Source organism: Erpetoichthys calabaricus, chromosome 10, assembly GCF_900747795.2.
Source record: "Erpetoichthys calabaricus chromosome 10, fErpCal1.3, whole genome shotgun sequence".
Lineage (NCBI taxonomy): Eukaryota > Metazoa > Chordata > Cladistia > Polypteriformes > Polypteridae > Erpetoichthys > Erpetoichthys calabaricus.
In genome coordinates, this window is record NC_041403.2 from 90850719 (window position 1) to 90865497 (window position 14779).

At 40.9% G+C, this 14779-nt stretch overlaps 1 protein-coding gene across 2 annotated transcripts in view; it reads right to left on the reverse strand.

The window, feature by feature from the left end:
- Positions 1-1819: 1819 nt before the first annotated feature.
- The window catches only part of plagl2 (pleiomorphic adenoma gene-like 2), a 112408-nt gene continuing 99448 nt past the window's right edge, over positions 1820-14779 (reverse strand). The window contains exons 2-4 of one of the 2 annotated variants that reach the window (XM_028811579.2): positions 10712-10819; positions 6609-7036; positions 1820-4109 (exon numbers count right to left, since the gene is read on the reverse strand). In XM_028811579.2, coding sequence (XP_028667412.1) covers positions 2840-4109; positions 6609-6880 — 1542 coding nt within the window. In that variant the 5' untranslated portion in view covers positions 6881-7036; positions 10712-10819 and the 3' untranslated portion in view covers positions 1820-2839. Of the gene's footprint in view, positions 4110-6608; positions 7037-10711; positions 10820-14779 lie in introns of those variants that run through there. The other variant, XM_051933294.1, reaches the window with a different exon arrangement.

Below are 14779 nucleotides of genomic sequence, written 5' to 3' on the forward strand. Positions count from 1 at the left end.
TTCAAAGTCAATATTCAGGAACCAGGCAGCTACTGTTGTGCTTTTGTTCTTTAGTTCGGCTGTGTGCTTCAGTGGTATAAACACTTCTGTCCTGCCGCTTGATCTCTCTGACCTTTAGTGCGCAGGACTCACTTTGTGATTACCCCCCCCCCAGGAAATTTTTTATTACACGCCACGTCAATTTTCCTCCTTAAATCCCTCAAAATTATTTTCTTTAAAAGTTGTACATACACCTTTAAAGGCATATAAACCCACTTAATCCAGTTCATGGAAACAGGAAGCTTGAGATCTGGGTGCAAGGAAGGAAACAGTCCATCATGGAGCTTACTCCATGAGTAAGTTAGAAGTTAGAAAAGGCAGTTAACCTGACTTCCATGTCACTGGGGATATGAGAGGAAACCACAAGCAAATTACGGGGAGACTGTGCAGACTTCACATGGACAATGACTGGGCAAGGAATTTGAACTTGGACTGCCAGATCTTTGAGCTGCAAGCTTCAAAAAAATAACAAGAAAATCTTTACACAAATAATAATGTAAATCAGCAACAAACTCAAGTCAGATGAAGAGCATCATGGGTTTAAAAAAATACATCATCTAATTGAAATATTTAAACAACTTAACGATACTGGCTATTCAAATGAGCAAGATGGGCTGAATAGTCTCCTCTTGTCTGTAAAATATGCATGTTACAGGTAAACTTGGGAAATATCCATTCCTGTGAGTAAAGCGCGTAACTCTTTACTATATTTTACAAGGTCATTTCACCACCTCACAGGAGTCAAGAATACAGCCTGATTAGCAGATTAGTTGGAATGAAAACAACTACAGCTTTCATGGTGTCTTAGGCTACGTCCACACTACTATATTTTTATTTAAAAATGACTTTTAAAGAAAAGAAAAAAAGGACCTCTGTCCACTCTAGCATTTTCACATTGTTTACAAAAATATCACAGTCCACAGTAAAACAATGGAAAAGGCATATGATGTAGATGTTCTCCTAATCCTTGAATGATTAGTAATGCCACCAGCCACAGGATTTATGACAAAACTGTAGTGACCAGTAAATTACTCGCCTTTTGCACATGCATGCAGCATTCAAACTGTACAAAATGCAATTTAGATGAAGCCCAACGAAACAAGTGCCATGAAAAGAAACTCCTAAGGGCAAACAATCGGAATGAGACGTAATAAGAACGGTCTGATTAGGGAAAGGCTACGCAGTAAGCATAAAGGAGAGTGCAATTAGAGTCTGCTTTTTCAAAAGTCTAAGTTTTCACTCCTCCACATTGCAGTGCCAAGTTGTGTTTTCAAAAGTTGAAGTTCTAGAGAGTGTTTTCGAAACTCCATTTTTGGAGGTTAAAAACACTGGGGTAGTGTGGATGAAAGAGAAACCAGTGACTAATGTCTGTGTTGTTAAATGAAAACAGAGTGGTGTGGATGTAGCCTTAGAATCAAGTCTGAGTTCATCTCACTAATGGTCTGTCCAACTATGCAGATTCTTTGAGGTTAGACAGAGTCCTTTCACTTCTAAAATGGGCAGAAGGTAAGATCAAACTAGCCTGAAGATAATATTGTAGCTCAACTGAAAATGTTAGTTATCTGAGGTGGTTGTTTCTAAAAATTGTTTTAGAAAGCAAGCAGCAGTTTCATTGCTTCATAAATCAGAAAAGTGAATGACAGAGTCATTTTTAGTAAGCACTGAAACCCAGGTATATATTTAATTTAAATATACACTAAGAGAGGTGTGATTTCTGTAATGAAATCGGATTAGAAAGTCATGCTTAGCATAACTGTTATTGTGATACACAGGAAAACAAGGATACTGTAGTAAAAGGAAAACACGCCTCTGGATTTGGCAAAATCTCTGCTTTTTATTTACCTATTTATTTTTAACGTACAAATAGTGATAAGTGAATATAATTAGCTGTTATCTTGGTTTGTATTTTTGCAAGTTAACAGAAATAGTTATGTGCCGAGGCCTATGACGTAATATTTTTTTCCCACTTACGCTTTAGAAGCTTATCTCATAGATGTAATGTTGAATTGTCATTCAGAGTATGGGAAAAGCCAAAAAAATGGCTATTTGGAACCGTTGACGCTCCAGATTAGATTCTGTATGAGTGAAACTTCACTTCCAGTTTTACTACTGACATACAGATTCTAAAAATTCGAAAGTGTAAAATATTTACATCAGCAATGCGTGTATTAGGCAGCTAGAGTTGAAGGACTATGTCACAGTTCCCACTTTTATACCTAAACTGCTGGTCTAAACTGTCATGGGGACTTCCAGTAAACGGAGTTAGAAATCGAGAGGTAACAACCCCTCTTAATTTTTTTTTTCCTGCTCAAATGTAAAACCCTTAAGAAAAAGATACCTCCATAAAGGAAAGTGCTTTTTTCAAAACCCTGTTGTCACTGTATAATTTTCATGTACAATTTTTCACTCCTTCACAATTTTTCGTTACATAGCGTCAAAAAAAAAAAAAAACACAAAATCTTGAACAACAGGAATAATACAGAGCTGCTTTAAGGGGATGGAATCAATTCTGATGGCAGCATTTGAGAAAAACAAAAAAAAAATCTTTTGGGAAAGGTCTTCCCTCAGAACACACTTAAGCAGTCTTTTAGGAGGAAAGAAAATAAAAGTTTGCATTATTATTTTATTATTTAGTCTTTACTGTACCTCCATATTATGGATGAACTCTGCAGTGGAGTAGAGATAAAGCCTTATAAAAGCTTCTTAATATAAAGAGATATATGTGTCTTCCTCTGTATTTAAGGAAGCTTTGTGCGCTTTATTAAGGCTCCTCAAACGGTCTTTCTGGTGTTTCTGATGTCTATTGAAATGCCTGGTGAAAACGTGGCAATGTTGTTGTGCTAAGGCTTGTGGTGAAAACGGGGGGTAGAGGGTGAAGCGGACCGAGGCTTAGGCCATTACCAGCTCCTTGAGACTCCTGAGGTTGTGGTTGCAAAGAGGTAAGAGGTGGCTGAGGATCTCCTTGGGATGGGTAACCCATTACTAAACCACTAGTGGACATTGGTGGGTTATATGGAGGGAGGTTCAATGGCAAAAAGCTAAGAAGGTGAGAGAAATCCATGTTAGCAGCACAGAAAGGTTCTGTAATGATTGTTGGGCTTTTGCATTGAATGTGATCTCCTGGAAGATCGTCTAAGGACTGATGGTGCTCCAGCCCAACCTTTGGTGGTGAGGGATGGGACTCAGGGGATGAAATGGGAAGGCCACTCTGTAAATCCATGAGGAAGCTTTCCATTTCCACTTTAAGGGGTTTCTCCGGCAGATATGAGGTAGATCCAAGTTGATACTTGGGTGGAGGGTGCTGCTGCGGAGGTGGGGAGTGGTGATGACTAGGAGGAGACTCCATAGGACAGCCCATTCCCATGGAAGCCAATGAACTTGGTACTAAAGTATGAGACATCCCAGAATTGGACATGGTTGGCAAGTGCGGGTTGTACATACCCACAGAAAAGGCATTGGAAAAGGATTTTCCCATCATAGAGTCCTTAGAAGATGCCATGCACATCATGGGAGTGAGTTCCTCCTTTACTGAAACGGAGGAACCACAATTCAGAATTCCTAGCATATCTTGTGGCTCTGTTTTGATTTTGAGTAACTCCTGTGAGTGGCTCTTCTTCACGTGACGAGTCAAGTGGTCTTTCCGACCAAAGCGCTGAGCACAGTACTGGCAGAGAAAGTCTTTGCGACCTGTGTGAACAACCATGTGACGGCGAACATCTTTCCGGGTATAGAAGTGGCGATCACAGTGATCACAGGGGTGCTTTTTCTCTTTTACGCTTCCTGAAGACTTCCCAGAGTGGCTCTTCAAGTGCTCCAGAAGGACAGGAGTGCTCTCATAACTCTGCATGCAAACCTTACAGGTGAGGTCCCCACTGGTGGCCGCATGCATGGCGATATGCCGCTTGTATCCCATCTTGGTATTGTAATTCTTTCCACACTCTTCACATTTGAAGGCCTCCTTATTTGGATCATGAGTCTGCAGATGGTTTTTTAGATGGTCCTTACGGTGGAACATTTTTTCACAGAATGTACACTGGTGTGTTTTCTGTGGAGAATGTGTGGCCATATGCCTGCAATGATGAATCAAAGTGTTACTCATGTTAAACTGGCTTTTGACACATTTCTTAAACAATTGAGAGCCATTCATACGAAAAAAGTGGGGAAAAAAAACAATATAATTGATCGGACATGATCATGCATTGGACAAAAACCTGAGACACGGCATGTTAGGTCAACAGAAATCTTTTCAATCCACAATCAATTCAAACCTTGAATCCAATCAAAATCAATGATTTGTAAATGTCTCTCTCTGTATTGTTACTGTATTCTCTATACTGTATTCAAAGTAGTTTAAAGCAGTGTTTCTCAACTTTTCCATTAATTTAGATCTCACCAGACTAGTCGAGTAAGCCTGAGGCATAATTTGCACAAAGACACTTTTTGCTTGGCATGGACAAACATGATATCCTTACAGAAGAAAACAAAAACAAATGTTCAATGTGCATGAGTGCAGGGGTCTTCATGTTCAGTTCTGGAGGGCCCTAGTGACTGCAGGATTTTTTTTCCCAGTATGATTGCTTAATTAGAAAAGAAGTAATCATTGCTCAAGCTGCATTTTAATTTTATTTTATTAACTTCATTGTTATGAGTCTCATACCTTTGTCTTTTTAGTCTTATAGCTACATTTTCTGTTTTTTAAAATTTCTTCTCAATCAGTTAAGAATGAGAAGCAAATTAGAACACAGCCACCATCTAAATTGGTCCCATTTACACCTGTGTATGTTCATCACAAAGTATCCCATCCATGTTCCTATCTGCTCGTTCAGAACAGTTTCATGGGCCAGCTGGAGCCTACCCCAGCAATCAAATATTTGGAAAAAAATCTCCAAAGAAAAAAAAAATTAAAGGACTGGGAATTACTAATTCCCCAATCCACAACTAATTTAACTGGCATCCTCAGAGAGGCAAGGTCCACTATAAAAAAAAAATGATTTGACATAGCAAAATTAAGGTACCTTGCAAGCCCATCCATTTTCTACCACTTATCTGTGTCTAGATCGTAGGGGCAGCAGTTTAAGCAAAGATGCCCCGACATCCCTTTTCCCTGCCACCCCTTCCAACTCCTTTTGAAGGGATAACAAGGTGTTCCCAAGCCAGTCTCTCCAGTGTGCCCTGGGTCTGTACCAAGGCCTTATCCCAATTGGACATACTGAAACATCTCCTCTGTGGTCGGGTCCAGGTCTTAAATCAGTTGAACGAACCATCTCAAATGGTCCATTTCAGTGCTGAGGAGCAATAGTTCTACTTCAAGCTCCTCAACGTATCTGTAAAGCTGAGCGCAGACATCCTGCAAAGGAAGCAAATTTCTGCCGCTTGCATCCATAATAAAAATAAGATTTTTATTTTGGTCACTACCCAAAGCTTGTGGCCCCAGGAGAGGGTATGATCAAGCGGTGCACTGAAAACTTTACCTTTCTGCTCGGGTCTCTCAGTATAATGCCCAGTTAACTGCTGATGCCCCTCAGTTCATCTGTCCATTCTCCCCTCACTACTAAACAAGATCCCGGCATACTTAAACTTCTCCACTAAAGGTGTAGCACCTTGAAGAAAACCATGGTTTTGAGCTGACAGCCATGACCTCAGACTTGGAGGAGCTTATCCTCATCCTGACTGCATCACTATTGGCCACAAACTGCCTCGGTGCGCACTAGAGGCCAACACTCAATCTTACAAACCGTACAAAAAAATAACTTAATCCATTACCAGCAAGATCTGGCTTCTAGTTAAGTGACTGAGTTAGAACAAAAACCTGTAGTCACTACGGCTCTCCAGGACTGAACTTAAGGAAAGTGGAAGGAGTTTTTAAATTAGGAGTCCAAGCTCTAGCAACGTCTGTCTCAATCGTTAGCCTTAATTTGCAAAGTAAACAATGTTTAAAATGAAATCTCTGAATTTGTCATGTAAAAAATTATCTAATTTAATGTGGTCATGTTTTCCCCAAATAATTCTTTATAATTATTATATTTTGGCTTTTTTGCTGATTAAATGAGAATTTTATGTTAGTGTGATTGAAAGCACATCTCTGCTTACTGTTTCCAGGCCTGGAGTGATCACACATGGTCTCACAGTGGCAGCGCACACACATTCCTTTATTCCACATTATGTTTGGCTTCGTCCAAACCAGCCTCAGTTTGTCTCTGTGTCAAGCATGCCTAGGCTGTTTAGGAGCTGCAAAACGACTGCTATGTCCGCTGATGTCAGTAGGCCCAATTCACTGAGTGGAAACATTTAGGAAGAAACTCAGAGGACCGTGGTCTACAAGGAAAATCAGGTGGACTGGAACTACAGCTAGTTTCTAATCCACAAACAATAAAACTTTTTTTTAATCTGCCTCTTGGAATGAGCACTAAACCATAATTCTGAAAAGTGACATGGGAAAGAGGAAGGAGATGTTAGCATTGTCCCAAACTGTAGCCCTTTAACTTACAGGTCATGTGTTGAAAAACCCTGCTTTAAATGACTTCCAAAGAGAATTTCAGAGTGGATTCTTTCACTGCTCACATATTTACCTGAAAAGTTTATATTTAGACACAAAGGCCTTGGAGCAATCTGGCTGAGAGCAGTGGTAGGGCTTCTGTCCGGTGTGACTATACACATGCACTCTGAGTTTATCTTGTGTGCTGAAAAGCAATCCACACACCTCACACTCACTCGTCTCTTGGGTCAGGGCTGCTCTGTCTTCTGGAAGAGGCTTGACCCCAAAACTCTTCCTGGCACCTTGCACTTCTTCTTGTGTTACAGTGGAAATTTGAGCTTGATTACTGATGGCATCTGCTGCCATGGCAGCCTTAAAAGGCTGGTGCCATTAAAACCTGCACGCTCAAGACTCTTCTTCCAGTCTGTCTTTAAGATGTGTTCAGCTACGGCAGTGCCAACTGACCTGAAGAAGAACTTACTGGAGGTGAGATGATGTCTGTTTAAAGATGTCCACAGTCAGCTGGAGAAAAAAATAATTATACATATCATCAAAAACAAGTCATCATTAGACAGAGATTACAAAACAAACCTTTAGAGAGATACCAGAAACACCAGGGGCCTCATGCATAACGCCGTGTGTAGAATTCGCACTATAACATGACGTAAGCACAAACGCTGAAATGTGCTTACGCACAGAAAAATCCAAATCAGGAATCTGTGCATACGCATACTTCCACATTCTTCCGCTACATAAATCCCGATCAGCGTGAAAAGTAACACTCGTGCACGCGCCTGCTGTCCCGCCCCAACTCCTCCCAGAATGACGCCTCTTTGAATATGCAAATCAATATAAATAGCCCTTAAGCTCAGTGTTCTGTGAAAAGACAATGGGAAAAGCAAGAGGGAAAATGGAAGAATTTCAGCGAATACCAAGTGGAGGCAAGGGAAAACGTACTATTTGTTGGTCTAAACAGTGGTATAAACAAAAAAAGGAAGCTAATCGACAGCGTGTCGGAGAAACTCGAAAGCTCAAGTTCACAAAGTCGCACAGTGCCCGAAATAAAAAAAGAAGTTGTCAGATATCAAAGTCACCGTGAAAAGGCGAGTCGTAGCCCACCATCTGAGTGTCATATGAAAGCTTATTAGGGTACACAGAAAAAAAAGGCACACAGTGGGGAAAAAGCACAAAATGTCAACTTTAGTCTCGAAATGTCCACTTTAATTACGTAGTTTATTTTGTCATTAAAGTAGAACATCATAAACTTCCATCTTAAAATCGTTTAATTAACCAGTTTCTCAAATCACATCGTAGTTAAAGTAGCACGTTAAATGCTTTGTTTTGTATGTGTTCTTCTATGTGCTCTATGTGTTTGAATCACTACGTGCTTCTTAAATCGGCTTTCTCTTCCTCCAACAGGACACAGAATCCATTACATTTGTGATATTACAGCTCTCTGAATAACTAAAATACTGAGATGTATACGTGATATCATTTTCATGATGATAGGCGTTAAAGCACGTTATTAAACATGGAAACACAGTGGCGCAGTGATTGTGCGCGACCTTCGATGAAATAATTTATTGCAGTAGTACTCGGGGCGGCTCTAGGCTTGTGGTGGCCCCTTCGCCCGCCAATGTCAATATGGTATCTTATGCACGGCGGATGACCACGTCCGCTGTGGACACTGCATAGCCACCTCATGCTCATGACTCAAGCGTTTAACTTTTGCCGAAGTTTGCCGCTGCGTTTTTAGCTGTGTCATTATTTTCTCTTTCTGTTTTATATTCAAGATATATTGGCGTGGCGGCCCCGGGATTTGGCGGCCCTGTGCAGGTGCACAGTTTGCACATGCCTCAGGCCGCCCCTGGGAAGGTTTGAAGCGTTTGCTGTGTGAGAAGCAGTTCAAATAGGAAGCATGGCTTAGGCAGCGTGTGCTTGATGCTGTATACCGATAATTCTCTTTCCGATCAGCTTCTCCGAGTGGTGCAGTGAGAGTAATATGGAAAAAGATGATCTGCTGTGGCAACCCCTAGTGGGAGCAGCTGAAAGAAGAAGAAGGTGCAGTGAGAGTAACAACGCTAAAGCCGTTATGGTATTTGGAATAGTTTGACCATTCCGTGGACCATTATATTGTTACTGGTTAATTACAATCAGATGCATTAAACTAATAAACAATATGTGGTTAATTTCAGTGTATTTCATTTCATTTCTGTGCGTACGCACCGTTTATACATGAGGCCCCAGGAGTGGTCAAATCAACCATTTGGTGTATTTTAAAGAAGAAGTAACACAATGGTGAGCTCAGCAACACCAGAAGGTCTGTAAAACCACAGAAGACAACTGTGCTGGATGATTGCAGAATTGTGTCCTGGGTGAAGAAGAACCCCTTCACAACATTTAGCCAAACCAAGACCACTCTCTGGAAGAAAGACCTGTCATTGCCAAAGTCTACAATCAAGAGAAGTAAAGACAGAGTGTTTACCACAAGGTGTAAACCATTGATAAACCTCAAGTATTGGGAAGTGAGATTAGACTTTGCCAGAAAACATTTTTTAAAAGCCTGTCCAGTTCTGGAACAGTTTTCTTTGGACAAAGGAATGTTAAGATCAATATATACTAGAGTGTTGGAAACAGAAGAGTATGGAGAAGAGAAGAAACGGCTCATGATCCAATGACTACCACATCATCTGTGAAACATGGTGGAGGCAGTCTTATGGCATGATCAGGCATGGCTGCAAATGGAATTCAGTCACTGGTGTCTACTGATTACTGTATAACTGCTGGCAGAAGTGTACAGGGCTATACTATGTTCGGATTAACCTAAATGATGCAAAACCGATAGGACGACCCTTCCTAGTACAGAGGGACAATGAGCCAAAACCTACTGTGAAAGCAAACCAAGTGCTTTTCAATACTTCAGGCCTTTTTTGGATGAAATGCATGGCCTTTGGACTAAAGAAGAACAGGACCATCCAGACTGTTACCAGCTACGTACAAGTCCTAAAGCCAGTGTCTGGTTGTGTTAGTGCCCTAGGCAATGGTAACTTGCACTTCTGGGAAAACACCATTGAGCACAGATTTTAGAGCAACACATGCTGCCTTCAAGAGAACATCTCTTCCATGGACGCCCCTGCCTATTTCAGGAAGACAAGACAAAACCACATTCTGTGTGCATCACATGGCTGCTAAGGAAGAGGATGCGGGTACTCGACTGGCCCTTCTGGTAGTCCTGACCTGTCCCCCAACTGAGAATGCGGGGTGCATTTTAAAATGCAAAATCTGACAACAGAGTCAACCATACTTGTTACACACTTTAAGGCTTGTTTTTCAGAATGAATGGGACAAACGAAGGAAAAGGCCCAAAGAAAAAGGAAAGGCAACGTTACAAAGCGGTAAATTCTTTACTATCCAAACGTTTTTTAGAATATGTTGCATGTATCAGAATCAAAAGTAGTGCAGAAGTTTATTCCTGGCACTGAAAAAAAAATGTTGTTTCACAATAATTACTGTGTTATTCCCCAAACGATATTGCATGGTGTGGTTGGTATCATTGTGCACGTGTGTGCTGCGGACATCCTGTGACAGCTAGTGATGGGTAGATTAGGGATGTGCATACGAACAATCGAGTGACCAGAACTGCTTGTCTTGTGGGGTCACAGGGAGTCCGTGAGTGTAAGGCAAGAAACAACCCATCACCATTTTCATGAAGAACTGGAGTGTTATAAAGAGGACAAATTACCTGTGTGGCTAAAAGATCATTGGGGCCTTGAGAAGCTGCTCTAAAAACTGGTGTTTATGGAATTGTCATTATTAATGTACACAAATATGTTCAGAGATTTTTCAGGTCAGGAGACAGAAGATTTGAGGTCATGTTTTATTCTGGTAAGACAATTCCTGAGCTGAAGTAGTAATCATGAAGCAAGGTAACTATAAAACGATTACTTGTGTTAGGATTGTTTTTGTTCATGTTGTGGTTTTTTGTCACTCTAAGTAAAGAATGGCCTTTCCCATCACATGGAGCTATGACTCCCTGCTGGACACAGCATTACAATGTGTTGCCAGCCACAATGTATGAGACAAACAATACTAGAAGGAAAGATGGCAGAGTTTACACATAATAGCATAAGCGAGGCTCAAGCCACTCAGGGAAGGCAAAATTCTGAAAAAGGGCAGAGTGGCTACGTGGAGTCGTACCTTCTCCAAAGGGGGTCCCAGTGTTCTTAGAAGAAATCTTCTGCTCACCCAGTCCCAACAATGTGAGTTGGGGGTGACCACGAAATATTACTGCACATCTTCTCCATCCTATACAAGAAAAGAAAGAAACAGACATGTTGACTGCAGTAGCTCAGCCCGTCACTCTTTATTTACACACACACTTTAGGCTAAATTCCATACTCTTGGTTTTAGACAACAACAGTCAGATACATCTAGCGAGCTCCGTAACAATAAGCAAGTGTCAAAGAAATGCTGTTTTGCTTTATTTCCTTAAATTTCCGTGGCACTCTTGTATGGTGCATTTCGTTCCAAACATGTTCATGCATTGTACAGAAGAACCGTTTTGTTTTCCCAAAATGCTAGTATACTGTAACTCAAATTCTACTAAACTTAATCCCACAACCCTGACTAGGCTACTATTTCTTGTAATAGAATCAAGTTAATTCACAGTGAACTAAAGTACAGTGCAGAATCATCATAAATAAATAATCCATAAAATTCAGTGCCATGGTGGAGGTTAAAAGCAACAAATAATCTAATGGTAAAAATGAGGTTAAAATCACTACCATGTTTATTAAAACCAATGCAAGCTTTGGTGCTTCTTTCTAAAATCAACATCTCCTCTGCTCACACTTTTCAGACTTCTTCAGCAAGAAGACATGTCCTCTGACAAGTGTGGTCATCCCTCAGAAACGGCTCGTGTTCCCACCACCATTCCATTAACCGTTGACTGGGGAACTCCACAAGCCCTGCTCCTTACTCCCACTGCTATTCCTTGACCTTCATCGGGAGACAACTTGGCGTGGTCAGTCGCTCCTGCTGAGCGCCCTGCCCCGTGGGCACTGTCCACCACCCAGGACCACTCGCCCACACTACCAAGTGCACCTATACCTTACCTGATGCCTCAGCACACTGTTTTATAATTAAAAACAAACAAACACTCATGCACTGCAACAGACCCCAAATGCTTTTTACCACACTGCTTACCTCTTGCCTACCTTCTGTCAAACAGTACAAGACCAGCAGTACTTGCACCATTCAAGGATAGCATCTAATGGCAGGCTGTTAGGTTATTAACCTGCCACTCCTAACAACAAGTAATGTAAGAAATACTGAAACTTAAAACATACACACTGCATGTACGGTATATCACATGTAGTGGGTGTGTATATATATACAGTACATATTGTATAGAACTATACATCTACATCTGTATAGACCACGCCAGTGAGTTACAAAGGCCTTGACAGTAAAAGTAAAAGAAATATCATCAATGGCTTTCTGCAAAGATCTCGTGATGTCTCAAGTAAGATGGCACTTGGCTTGTGGGCTCCGTCCCCCACAACTGACTTCTAAAGTGACTTTCTGCTGGTATTTTGTTTTATTCCATGTATGTTATAACCATAGTGATCACAGAATGGTAAATTTGGAGAGCACAGTGGGTGACATGTTACAGAAAAGTAGCAGCAGCTAAAACAGTACTGGAGCCATCGGAGATTGTGACTTCACCTAAAGAGATTTTACGCCTTTGTTTCAGGTCACCTGAACTCCTCAGGACAGATTTGCAGGAACCACACAGCCGTTCTGTTTTTATGAACACTCACAGATGACATTAAAAGGTAGGCAGAAGTGGTCTTTTATAACTTTTATTTATATAAATGAGATGGGAATTTACAGACCATCTCTGAATTTATTGTCTTGTTCTTGGTGTACAATGAGCCATGTGGCTAAAATGAAGGCAGGGCTCAGCTGATTGTCACACCAAAAAAAAAAAAAAGTTAATTTCCAGAATGACCAGGAAAACAAAACGCTAATCTGGGCATCTTGAAATCTGCATCAGCCGTCCAAGTTCTGAGTTCATTAATGCAGCTGTAAAGAACTTGAGCAATGCTGGGCATAAGCTAACATTAGCGAGATGAAAGAAACTCCATTAGGGTAAAAGAACAGCATTGCTTCTGCTTCTCAGTTCAACTAAACTATCAATCCGAACTCCCATTCTTGCTGAATTATACAAATTGCTTAACATTTACTTGGCCATTTGAGAAATGCCTCGCAGAACCCATTAGATCTTTGATGAAAACTTGAAAAAAGATTGTGGATTATAATCTCCAGTGGTTTTGTCTTTATGGACTTGTGTGATGTTTCATTCTTTTCGTTCTGAGCAGACTTGCTTTTGGTGAACTGTAATTAGAAAGTAATCATTATGCACTCAAATACTTTACAAGTAATAGAATATTTGTATATTTTATTTAAAAATGTGAATGAGTTTATTATCAAAAAGCAAAAGTGCCACAGGCAGGCCTTACTTCATCATGTCTTCTGTTGATTAATATTACTACACACCACTTCATTGTACGATGTTTGTTGACAATATATCATTTTTGTTACCTCTTATCACGTTGTACATTTATTTCAATAATGGAGTTACAGCAGGAGTTTCTTAGTCTTTTTTTCTAGCGACCCAACCTTTCCCTTCTTAGTGTCTTCGAGACCAACTCTATGATAATTGTCAGATCGTGGCAGGGGAGCCCCTTTTGGACAACAGTCAACAAAGCCTGTTAGGGTCTCCCTTGAAAATCGGTACGTCTGCCTTCGAGAATCCCCGCCACTCTTCATAACAGAGTAATATCGATTGCTTAATTGACCACTTCATAAACAATACACAACCAACTCCTATTACATACAATGGAGACTCGTGACCTTATGCAACTCAACGCTGGCAACGTGCGACCCGCCGATAATTTAAGAAACTCCGAGTTAAGACAATAGAAACATTGAACAATTCCACTGCAGGAATCTTCAAGCCTCAAGTGACTCTGAGATGTAAAGTTGTCCTCCTTTTCAATTGTTATAAAACTTTATAATTCAATAGTTTTGCAAAGAATACATGGACACTTCCGAAAAATGAAATCTTTAAAACTGAAGCTGTGAAAAGCATGTGGAGAGGAAAAGCCAACCTACTGTATCAGCAAGAGTACAGAACTCCATGTCATTTTGGGTTAACTCTCAACTGGCCTTACACGACGCGTCATTTATTGGGTGCACACTGTGGTCAGTCTAGCTGTTCACAAACCATCAAACAGATGTTATCACAGGCGGAGATGACGTTAGACCCTTTGTCACTCGGTGCCATGGCTACCCCCTAGCTTTACAGTATGTGGTCAGCAGCTTTTTAGTGTCCGGTACTGGAGAGGCCTTGGAAAAACAGAATATTATAATGCCTTGCAGGGAGTTTGCTTTTCTCATACTATGATAAAAGACACATCTAAGGTATAATTATGATACAGTGCCAGGGAGAGCAGCCACGTTTGATTCCATTAGATGCAGGTTCAGAATCTCTCGTCATTGTTTAGCAAAGCTGAGAGTGACCAAATGGCAGTCCTTCTCGCTTAGTAAATGAGAAAGTAGAAAGTCCCATGAAGAGGAGAAAGAGGGAGAGACGCTGTAACAGGCCCGCCACTGCCTCGCCTTTAGTAATAGTTCAGTGAACAGGATGTCAAGTCATGGTTTGGTGACCACATTGACACACAATGACAGCAAAGGAAGGGAAGAAGCTGCTGTGTGCAGATCCCGGAATGAGGAGGGGGCCAGAGGAGGACAGGTCAAGTGTTATCTGTTACTTTCCACACATTAACTGACAATGCACACTGTTAGCAGGACCTGGGGACTTCACTGCTCTCATCACAGCTTCGGTTACTCTGTCAGCCTTGCCATATTCACATGAGGTTCTAACCGAGCAAAGAAGGGCTTGCGTGAGGAGTGTTTGGCCCGTTGCTCCAAATCTCCAAAATGATTGTGTAAATGTACTTCACTTTGAGTACTGTAAGGCCACAGAAGTGTGTGCCACAATCATCAATATTGTACTTGATTTGAATAAAAGGGATTCACAGCTTTGCAACACGATCCTTTTAAAACTGCTCCAGTTACCAAGAATATTTGTTCGCACACATACCTCGATTTTACATTAATGAAATGCCATCAAACTGTACTGCACCCTGAATTTATGCAGGCGCATGTCTTAAAGATTATGTTGGCTGTATGGATCAG